Source organism: Syngnathus acus, chromosome 5 (genome assembly GCF_901709675.1).
Source record: "Syngnathus acus chromosome 5, fSynAcu1.2, whole genome shotgun sequence".
Lineage (NCBI taxonomy): Eukaryota > Metazoa > Chordata > Actinopteri > Syngnathiformes > Syngnathidae > Syngnathus > Syngnathus acus.
Window position 1 is genome coordinate 13,808,154 of NC_051091.1, and position 11,510 is coordinate 13,819,663.

At 44.8% G+C, this 11,510-nt stretch overlaps 1 protein-coding gene across 2 annotated transcripts; it reads left to right on the forward strand.

Moving 5' to 3' along the window:
- The first annotated feature begins 2,917 nt into the window (after nt 1-2,917).
- Nucleotides 2,918-5,942, forward strand: LOC119123465 (deoxynucleotidyltransferase terminal-interacting protein 1-like). Of its 2 annotated transcripts, XM_037252647.1 has the most exons (8): nt 2,918-3,048; nt 3,119-3,217; nt 3,392-3,451; nt 3,533-3,589; nt 4,935-4,993; nt 5,079-5,121; nt 5,603-5,661; nt 5,790-5,942. In XM_037252647.1, exons 1-8 carry the CDS (start codon nt 2,920-2,922, stop codon nt 5,791-5,793), a joined length of 510 nt encoding a protein of 169 aa, XP_037108542.1. In that variant the 5' UTR covers nt 2,918-2,919; the 3' UTR covers nt 5,794-5,942. The 2 variants fall into 2 exon arrangements, with proteins under 2 accessions (XP_037108542.1, XP_037108543.1); XM_037252648.1 differs by lacking the exon at nt 4,935-4,993 and having other exon boundaries at nt 5,086-5,121; nt 5,790-5,941.
- Nucleotides 5,943-11,510: the final 5,568 nt, after the last annotated feature.

The window sequence follows — 11,510 nt, forward strand, 5'->3', positions numbered from 1 at the left end:
CACTTTTGTCATTTTAACAAACACAAAACATTAATAAAATAATGAATTTGCATTGTTTTAATAATTTACATGCTTTTAATCTGTGTTGGTCTGTTTAGAAGATATTTACAATGTACTTTCTTTATAACTGTTTTTATTAACTCTTATTTTACAAGGCTATGTTAACCTGGGTTACACCAGCAGAAGGCAAGGAGTGCCCACACAATTGCAGTACGTACACTACACTTGTACCTTTTTATAATTTTTTTTTTATAATAATAAGAGTTCTAAAAACATATTTACAGTGTTGTACCTTGTTATAGAAAAATTGTTATAATAATAAAAGAGTTCTAAAATCATATTTACAGTATGTACACTTGTACCTTGTTATAAAAAAAATATAATAAAAGTTTTTCTAAAAACATATTTACAGTATGTGTTGAGAATTCTCCATGTTATTTATGTTATTCAGCCGTGCTTTGATTTGAGGTTGGGTGATTTACTTTGAAAGCCGTTTTCAGGCGATACCGCTTCCTGTTTTACGTTCGCGTACATATGTCGGTTACAGTGGTACAGGAGTCGTTGACGATGTAAGTGGGTCTCCAAACAAGAGAAATGAACGATTACATGTGTCTAACCTTTAGGACAATGTAGTATTGCTCCAAATGTTCGTTTAAATTCCTTTAGAGGTCCGTTTTCGAGTGTTAGCACAATCACGAATTAACATCTTTCCGCTAACTCGTTACCCTGCCCAGTACTTTTTGTTAACATGTTACACGCACACACGCATAATATTTATATTTTAAAGGGAAATGTGCTTTCGGCAGTTTGCAAACATATTTTATTGAGGCTGCGTTAGACTTATATAATCATATCAATATAATTTCCAGTAGTGGCTGTGCTCGTGTAGTCGCATGTTGTTTTCTTCGAAGTGTTGTGGAACAGGATGTCCCAGACAGGGAGGACACCAGACAAGAACACCTCAAGGATGTATCATCGGCCCAGACAGGGAGGACACCTTACAAGAACATCTCAAGGCCGGTGAGGAACGAGAATAACACCCCGTCCTGGTGGTCGGACCCAACCGCCAGACAGCTGAGGCCGGACAGCTGCACTCACCAATAATACCCAGACGGGGAGGAGATGGCCATCGACCAATCATCACACAATGTTTTGCATGTTTGAATATTCATATTGTGTTTCTTTATAACTGGGCAACCTGGAAGAATGTGTTGTCTCTTGATGGTCACAAGAACACACGAGTTTTGGTGTGAGGGACCCGGGACCCAGGCGCCTGTATTAGCTTGCTTTGTCAGGAATAAACAATTGGTAAATTCGGTCTGATTGATCAACTGGTCTTCTCTTTGACAGAACGAACTCGCAAAATTGTTAGGTGCGCCAGTGTGTGGATTAGGACATAACGACTCATGTGTTAAGTGTTGATCGCAATTTGGAGTCTGATCAATAACTAAAATCCGTAGCCTAACAATTTCCAATATTTATACAAAATTTTCTGTATGTTATTTATACTATTAATGTATAATTTACATGTTGGAAACAATTATTTAATGTTCTAATAATAAAAAAAAAAGTGAAACCGCGGCGCGGCGGTTGTTTACATAAAGGACAAAGATTCGATCACGGGATGACGAAGATGACGAAGGGCCCCACGTACTACCGGCATCATTAGCGGCTTTGTTTGTAAGTGACACGGAGGACGAAGAGTTTGAAGGTTTTAATGATTTGAAGTGACACAGAAGGTTTGAAAAACTATTATGGCTTTTACGCACGCCCGGTCCTACTCTACGGAGCTCTCTTTCACCTCCGTGGATTGAAGTCGGGGGCCGGCGCTCGGCCGGGTGGCTGTCCAGGGACGGTGGATGGGGCTCGGACATAGCTTTTACGCACGCCCGGTCCTACTCTACGGAGCTCTCTTTCACCTCCGTAGATCGAAGTCGGGGGCCGGCGCTCGGCCGGGTGGCTGTCCGGGGACGGTGGATGGGGCTCGGACATGGCTTTTACGCACGCCCGATCCTATTCTATGGAGCTCTCTTCCACCTCCGTGGCTGGAAGTGCCACCTCCGGGGATGGAAGTCCACGCCGCCACACACCTGGAAGTCGACACCGGTGCTTGGGGCCGTGTGGTGGTGAACTATTTATGTTATAGTTATTTGATATATTTTATTTCGTATAGCAACTTGTATATGTTTTTATCGTTACAGTTCAGTACTTGTTGGCTCGTTGAACTCTTGTTTTGTTAAATAAAGAGACGTTTACCAAACCCACGTCTTTCCTTGTACTTTGTTAACGCTATAATATAGCTATTTACTAGATCTGTGGAATAACGACGAGGCTGATGTCAGGGCGCACGCGCGGCGTTGTTGACAAAGGACAAAGAATTTGATCGATGGATTTAATGATTTGGAGTGACACAGATGGTTTGATAATATTGTTGTTTATATGATAGTTATTTGATATATACTTTATATATCGTTATATGGGTCTGTGGAATATTTAGAATATTTAGACGTCAGCGGCGCAGCGCATACGCGGCATCGTTTCCATAAAGGGCGATCGATGGATTTAATGAATTGGAGTGACACAGATGGTTTTATAAACGTGTTGTTTATGTAACAGTTATTTGAATAACTCTGAATGTTACGTCAGGCCCGTTCTCAGCTCTTCGTTTGTGTTTATGTCGCGTTAGCATACCTATCGTTTAGCCTGTTGTTGCTCGTTCATGTCTGTTCTTGGTGTTGGATTTTGTCGAATAAATTTCCCCCAAAATGCGACTTGTACTCCGGAGCGACTTATATATGTTTTTTTTCACGTTATTGTGCATTTTATGGCTCATGCGACCTATATTCCGGAGCGAATTTTAGTCCGAAAATTATGGTATTTCTTTTGACATTTTCTTTAATGGTTAACGCCGACAGAATCATGAATTTGTGGGTGTGTATGGGTGTGTATAGTTATACAGACCCACAGGTGTCCATGGACCTCCTGAGGGCGGTCCTTCAACCCAGCTTTAACGATGACATCATGGCCGTGTTCCGAAAATACCACACGGTATGCTGCACGTGCGCGCGTGCGCGTGTGCGCACGTATGTGAGACGGGCTTGTGTTGTTGTTAATGCAGTTCTTTGAGAAGGCGGCGCATAACGTGAAGGAGAATATTGGTGACGAGGTGCACGCAGATCAGCTCATCAAGGAAGCATGCAGGAATGTTCTGGAACATGTAAGCCTGTGCATGCGTGCGCGTATCTGACGATGTTGCAGTTTGACTGTGTTTGTGCTTTGGTGTGAAAGAGACGCAGTCGGTGTTTCTTTGCATTTGTGACTGAGTTTCTTGTGTGCGGCAATGACAACAATTACTTTTTTCCTGTGCACGTGGCCACGGTTATCACCACAGGCCAAAGTTATGTTTGCCGAAAGTGAGGCAAAGAAGCCGAGTTGCGAGGTCAGCGTCAAGGTAGGACGGATGAAGCAGCAGCGACTGCCTTCCTTGGGCGAGTGGTCTCCGAGTCAGATTTTTGCTTGCATGTGTTGGCAGCGTCCTCGAGGTTGCGAAGAAAGCAGCAGCCAGAGGGGCAGTCCGGTCCCCAAAAAGGTGCGTCCCTGTCCTTCACCGTCCGTCCCTTCCGAGCCCTGTTTTGCTTCTTGCGCTGCTACAGCCCAGCGTCCTAATCACATTCATGTCCCCATGCTTTTTGACTCTGGCGCTACCATACTTTGATTTTCTTGTCTGAATCCATTCCCAAGTTGACTTGTGGGTGTCTCCCACAAGTTTGGGCAATCTTTCAGATGCGTTTGTCTTCTTGTTTTGTTTTTTGCAACCCGGCCATTCAAGATTCAAGATTCAAGAGTTTTTTATTCGTCATGTTTGAGCGTGCCAAACAAGGAATTTGACTTTGGTAAATCACACCCTCTGTTCTACATTTAGGGGACTAAAAACACTCAGGACATGTGAAAAATGGCAAATATTCTCAAACATCCCCTGATCTTAAACTCCCAAGAGGGCAAGGAAAAACTCAAAACTCCAGCTTGGGGAAATGAGAAACCTTGAGAAGAGACCACAGATGGGAGGGTCCCTCTTCCAGGATGACCAGGCTGCAATGGATGCAGAGAGGACACATAGTACAAACTGTAGACAATTCACAAAAGGTGTGGAGAGCAGGATGTTATTGCACAGTAATGACTCTGAGACTCTAAGAGTGGTGTGAGTTCATCAGAGCAACAGCCTAGGGGAAGAAGCTGTCTCTGTGTCTACTGGTTTTGGCGTACAGAGCTCTATAACGCCATCGGGTGGGGAGTAGTTCAAACAGATGTTCCTTGCATGTTTCCTGGTCCTGGACAGGTACAAGTCTCGGATAGATGGGAGGTTGATTCCAATGATCTTTTCTGCAGTCCTGATTGTCCGTTGCAGTCTGTGCTTGTCTTGTTTGGAGGCCGATCCAAACCAGACAGTGATGGAGGTGCAGACGACAGACTGGATGATGGCAGTGTAGAAGGTCTTCAGCAGCTCTCGCGGCAGGTTGAACTTGTTGAGCTGTCTCAGGAAGTACAGCCTCTGCTGGGCCTTCTTCCGGACAGAGTCTATGTGGCCGGTCCATTTCAGGTCCCGAGAGATTGTGGTTCCAAAGGAACTTGAAGGTGTCTGTGGAGAGAATAGTATTACTGCGGATAGTGAGGGGTAAAAGTGGTGAAGGGTCTCGCCTGAAGTCCACTGTCATCTCCACGGTCTTGAGCGGGTTCAGCTCCAGGTGGTTTTGGCTGCACCAGTGGACCAGCCGCTCCACCTCCTGTCTGTACGCAGTCTCATCACCGTCCTGGATCAGTCCGATGAGAGTTCATGTTCTCATCCGGTCAGGTCAGTGGAGTTTTTCGGCCGCCAGCGTAAGTCATGCCAAAACTGATGTTGGCTTTTTGTGTGTGCACATTGTCGCCGTCCTTAGAGGAAGAACCGCACAAGCGGCGCCGTAGCGTCTGACCGATCATTGAACATCTCCGCTCAGTGAGTATAACGGCACAGGCGGCGGGCGACCTCCAAATGGGCCGATTAAAACGTGTGTGTGTGTGTGCGTGTGTTTATTTTTCACCGTGAAGGCAAAGTGTGAAGCCATCAAGAAAGAAGGACCAAAGGTGACAACACAACACACTTTTGCCCCTGACGCAGAGGGGAGTGTTTTTTGCGCTTAGGTCGTCCGGCAGCTGTCTTGAATGAATCTTTGGCAGCGGAATGCAATGCCGGTCTCTGTTTGGCTTTTGAGCTATTTCCGTTTTCTTCAAGAATATCAAATGTGTATGTATGGAACCAAAACAGTTGAATAGGTACGAGCTTTGGGAGGTGCAAAAGCAAGCTAAGAGGAACCAAACGTGATGCGTTGCTCCTCCGGCAGCTCTTGGGCACACCTCTTGGCGGCCGACTCTCTCAATCATGACAAATGGCAAAAAGGGTCGCCACGTAGCTGAAGAGGAGACCAGAGGCAGCCAAGTCGCGAGGTTACCCTAGCTCAGTGGAATTGCAATTTGGCCTATCTGGAGGGAAAACAAAACTGACTGCAGTTTTGGGATTAGCGTCAAACTGTAACTCAAGACAATGTCTTTTGTTTGTGTTCTTTAGTGGGAGCCGTCCAGACTGAATGAAAGCAGCACTTTTGTTTTGGGGTCCAGAGCTAACAAGTAAGTCGGCACTTGTTGCTTGTTGTTTTCAAGTTATAAGCATTTCTTGCTTATAGAAAGACATTTTTCGAAGATGAGTTTATCTTACTTTTTTTGCCATTGTGGGATGTATTTGTCCCGCTACCCAGTTAGGGGGGCGGCGATTCTCCCGGCAGTTGCTGCAGCAATTGACGGAATCCAGCAAGATGACTTTGGCAGCATATGTCACAGACCAAACTAGAAACTGGACCATCATAGATGTTGCTGCTGCATTTCCCGCACTGTCAATTTTCAATAACATCCTCTTCGTATACTGTATAATAAAGGGATGAAAATTTGGGTGTTGAAGGCAGAACTGAAGTCCACAAACAGCAACCTCACATACGAGTCCCTCCCCTCCAGGTGGGTGAGGGCCGAGTGGAGGGCAGAGCAGATGGCATCCTCAGAGGACCGTTTGGCTCGGTACGCAAACTGGAAGGGGTCAATGGTGGGGGGGAGAACTGATCGGATGTGCTCCATGACAAGCCGCTCAAAGCACTTCATGATGATGGGCGTAAGTGCCACGGGGCGGTAGTCAGTGAAGCAGGACGGAGCAGGTTTCTTCGGCACAGGTACGATGGTGGCAGCTTTGAAACACGACGGGACGATGGCCTGCTGCAGGGAAGTGTTAAAGATGTCCGTGAAGACACCCGTCAGCTCACCAGCGCAGTCCTTCAGCGCTCGACCCGGTATCAGGGTGTTATGACAGGGCATACCAGCTCCAGTATCCCAGTCGTGCAGATGCTGTCAGAGAAGCATGATGTTAATGCTATCACACAGTGGCTGAAGGAATGGATCCATGCAGGTGCATCTGTTCCTAAAGAAGCAGTGAATGACTTTTCTCTGGAGATTCTTGGAGCTCTAGTCAAAGCTTTTACCTCTCATCCTGATCTGAAGAGCTACATCAATGAGTGCTTTAACATTTCACGTGGGAATCAACCTGGACATCTACCCCCATGTTTTGTCAGGGTAGATGTAGCACACTGTATTAAGATGATCTGCCGATGGGACTGCCTGAAAAACAAAAGACCTCGTGTTAAGGATTTCTTTGTCAGGTCAATAGCACAGCTTCTTAAGTCACAATGTTTGCAACATGCAAAATAACTTCTTCATGCTATCACCATTGTGGCACTGAGTGAGACAGAGGGTAATGACAATTCTTGGCTGATGGGGATTGTTAGAGTGGTGCTCACTCTAACTTATTTTGCAAGAACCACACGGGAGACAGTAGTTTGCCCTTTGACACCTGCAGGTGGAGAGTCCATTCGTCGCCGTGCGTACAGCGATGATCGAATGGAGGTCTGACTCTCGCCTCCTGCATGAGCATTTTTATTAAGAGAAACAGGGTGGGGGTGACAGTGGACTGGATAGGGAAGAGAAAACCCTTGACCTCTAGTCAAAGCATAGCAGGGGATGTTTTACGACATTGTGTAGGATGGGACAAGCTAGGTAATTTATTACTGGTTACACACCAACGTAAGCATAAAACTAATCTAGCTAGGTTATTTATTACTGGTTACATACATTCCAACATAATCATACGATCAAGATAGTTTGGAAAACCCTGACATATCCCTCCTGTTTTATCATATGATTATGTCAACCCAATCCACAAACATAAGCAAGAAAATATAAAGAAGAGCAGTAAAAATAATAAAAACACTAATAAAAAAGATCGACAAAAAACAGAGATGACAGCGGACGGGTCGGGGATCGCGTATGGTGAAACATGACAAAAACAACAAACAATGATAGCGACAACTTCCAGTGAAGATGAGGTTTTTCCTCAATACTCCAGTTCAAACTTAGTGTGTGATCTAAAAACCTGCTGGCCGATGTTAAATCGCAGGAAAAGTCTCACACGGTCCCTCTGCCTTAGGCGACCAGAATGCTATCAATAAAAAACAAAAAAACAAAGCCACGATCCGTTCTGAATGAATTAGGTCCCGTCCAATGGTGCAGCCATGTTGGCAGGAGAGCCCTTACGCCTTGAACTGGCTCTCCCATCCTGGCACACAGCGGTGATGTCCAAAGCTCCCATCCAGTTTCCTCCTGGAGAGCAGTTGTCGTTAATGCATTCGTGGGTCTTGTTTTCTTGGATGAAACACGTGTAGTCCATTCCAGGTAGCCTTTTTGTTTAGGCCACTTGTGGCATCTGTCGTCCTCCAACAGTTACATTGGGATCAATCCAAAAGAGTTCAATCACAGATTCATTTCTGCGAGTCCAGGGCGGTAGGGGTAGCGTCGCTGACGGTGACAGCACGGTGTTGATATCCAACTCCTCCCATGGATGCCATACATTTCGCTTCAGTGACATTCATTGCCCTGGCCTCCAAGTGAACTTGCGTGGAGGAAGGGGGGAGTTTTGAACACACATAACACCCCTCCTGTGTGTGGGCTCTCACAGTGAACTTGACGTACCGGTACCACGTGCTGGTTTCGTATGGGTTTCTGGGGTCTCATGACCGGTCCTCAAAGTTCTCATCGTGTGACCATCGTTTTCCACGGTCAACATTATCACTTGGTCTGTTCAGATGAGTCCATAGACCATAGCATGCTCCAACCACAACGCAGCAGAGGATCCACCTGGCATCTGGAGCCCCGTTGCTACTAAGATGACAGGAACACCGAGACATACCCCCGCCTAGCGGAGTTGGGATCGTTGTTCGCAGACTTCGCCACCACCCCGAAATGAGGGGCCCAGCACTCCCTGTAGCTTGCAGTGGCTGAGGTGAATCCAGCTGGGTTGTTCAGCGATCTTCACTAAGGTGGGGGTAGTCAGCAAGACTTGGAATGGTCCCTCCCACCGTGGGCTGACCCAGTTCTTTCTTTTAATGACCTTGATGTAGACCCAGTCTCCTGGATTGATGGGGTTGTCGACCTGTGAGGAGGAAAGATCAGGCGGCAGTAAATTTGCATTGGACATATCTTTCAGTTTGAGGGTCCTGATCATATAAACTGCCATGGACTGTTCTTCATCTGCCCTTTGCAACTCTTGTAGTCAATTGTAATGCCCTTTTTAACGAGGCAGATAGGAGTGTTTGCGGGAAGAGTTTGAGCACTCCCTACTGATTCCTCCTAACCAAACACCGATCATGACAGGGGCTTTCCCATTTATTGCCTCCTGTCTTAAAGGAGATTCCCTTATCCATGCCGTCTTCTTCCTAACACATTCGCACCCACATAGGTTGTGCACATAAACGCACACACCCCGAGCGCGCACCCAAGGCTCAGACAAACGACTACAGCCTGACACAACTTTACAGAGATTACGCACGAACACAGAACACAGACAAAGGGATTCTATACATCTCTCATGTAGCTTCTTTTGATAGAACCTCCTATTGGTAACTGCGTAGCGGACTGTTTAGCATATAATCCCTTACTCAACTCCCTTGCTTCTACTTTTCCATGTCGGTGCAGTTGTAAGTGACCCCTATTGCAGTCAGACCCCTATTGTTAACTGTCGCCTTGTGCGACTCCTATGCATGATTGTGTGAAAGTCAAAAATTTAACGTATCCAACTTTCTGACCACCCAAACTCCACTGTGGGGCAACAAACTTACTATTTTAGTGAGTAGGTACATTGAGGAACCTAGCTTCCTCTTGACTGAATTCACTTTAGTCCAAATGTCCTATTCTAAAATGTATATAACTCAACCTCCCCTTCTTGAGCCTGACGAGCCAAAATATCAGATGTTTCCTACCGTTTTAGCCTATTTGTTCTATCCAAATCTGTTCAGTTTCCGATTATAATGCTTTTCTCTGTAGCTCTACGCATTATTTAATTTTTTAACAAATCTCCTCAGTTCTGTCAAACCCAGTGCACAATGAAGCTCCCTTCCACTTTGAGCCAAGCCCCACCAAGTTTGGTAACGCCACAGCAAGGAGTGCGATTTGGTCGTCGGACACTTCAAGTCCATATCTTTTGCAGCATCTCACACTCTCAAGTTGGTGTTCTTTTGTTGTTGCTTCAGAGCCAACCCATCCATCACTCTCGAATGAGTCCATTGTTCAAATGAGCCCATTTTCATCATTGTGAGTTCCTCTGCTTCTCACTGTCTTTTCTCGTCCCCAAGGATGTCGTCTTTTCTCTGGAGTGTACTTGCCCCCCTCCAAGCACAACAACAGTCTTTCCTTGTCCTTGCCAAAGGTCAAAGATGCCTCAAAGCCAGGCACCGTTTTGTAGACGTCCACGGCTGCAGGCAGAGTCTCGGGATCGAGTTTCAGGGATCCTGGCACTGAGAGCGACAGACTGGGACATCAAACTTGCAACCAAATGTAGCTGCTGCTAGTAACGTTTGTTTACCAAACTTCAAATTCTCCTAGTAACAGTGATCTCGTCTTTATGTTGTAAGTCCTGCAACTCATCCTATGTTCGAGCTACGTTCTGTCTCTAGTTCCAATTTAATGGGACAGCACATTGTTTTTTCAGTATCATTATTCAAAATTAACGCATCGAGGTCTGCGTTCGACATCTAGCCCTGATCTATGTCTTGATCTCTCAAACGTTATTACTTGCGTCATGCTTGCTCAAAATGTGACTTAGAATATGGTGTGAATTTCCAATCTCCCTGATCAAATTGGATCCCGCTTCTTAGCTCTTCTTTCTCATGCTCCTGTTAGCCTGCAATCGTCCAAATCAGTAATGTTGTTTTCTTTTAACGGTCTTTCTTTTGAACCTCTAAATCTCTCGTGTTGCTAACCTATCTACACCAGGAAGGGTCTTAAAGAAAGGACCAACAGATTACTCCCAATATCTCCTCATTATTTATGAGTTAGCCTCCCTTTCCTCACTCGGGTGCATCTCTTGTCAGTTGTTAATGGAAACCAGATGTCTCGTGCCAATGAGATCATGGACCAAGGCCCAAACAATCCCGCACAAACCTGACCTGAAACATGACCCGGTCACACTTAGGCTTACTTGTGAGATATACATTGCATGATACCAGAATAGAAATTTACCACAGTATGACACTAAATGTATTAGAAAATCCATATGTCGTAAAGTGTTGTATTATTACTATCTTCCACTATCTGTCCTATTCACTCCCTCCTTCTGAGGCTTGGCAACGCCCATGCCTCACACCTTGACAAACATTCTGGGAGAATGTGTTCTTTACTACATATGATTCCATCATCAATTAATTTGATTTTCTTTCCAAAACGCTTCTCAATTTCCCAGTTCACACATCTTCTGCATGTGTTACTGGTTCTCCAGTTTTTTCTCTTGTTAATTATCAATCCAAAAGCTACGTTTTTCTTTTTAGCATTTAACTTACTCAAAATCACTCTTTCATCAAAGTCGCTCTACTAATTTTCCATAGTAGTCGCCAACAACTTCAACCATTCAACCTGTATTTTCCTTTCATTCAGGGAATCATTCATCAATGCTCATTTGCATCTCACACACAGTCTCCAAAAAGGAGTCTTTGGTCTCAATTCATCCAAGCTCACCACACAACATTCATATACCATCTTCAACTCAAGGTTCCTGATAGAACAATCCATCAATCCAAAAAAACTCAACTCATAAAAACTACTGGCAAATTAATCTGAATTTTTTCTTTGTTTTTAAATTTAAAGAACTCAATCTCTCAGATTTAGCTTGCATATAGAAGTTTGTATAACTTTATAACATCATCAATCAATTATTCCTATTAAATGTAGCATTGCAATGTCGTAAATTCACAATTTTGCTTCTTCCAATTCCTGAAAGCATGTTCCGTCGTTTCTTTTTCAAATTTCTCATGAGGGCTCGACACTTAACATGCACTAGTGTGGATCAATTTCTGCTCGCAAACACATTTCTCTCTTTTCCTCTCATTTTT

Coding starts and splice junctions, on each gene's coding strand:
- LOC119123465 (XM_037252647.1), top strand. CDS start 2,920: ATGAATTTGTGGGTGTGTATGGGTGTGTATAGTTATACAGACCCACAG. Junction 3,452..3,532: donor GTTGCGAGGTCAGCGTCAAG/GTAGGACGGATG, acceptor ATGTGTTGGCAG/CGTCCTCGAGGTTGCGAAGA. Junction 4,994..5,078: donor TCATTGAACATCTCCGCTCA/GTGAGTATAACG, acceptor TTTATTTTTCAC/CGTGAAGGCAAAGTGTGAAG.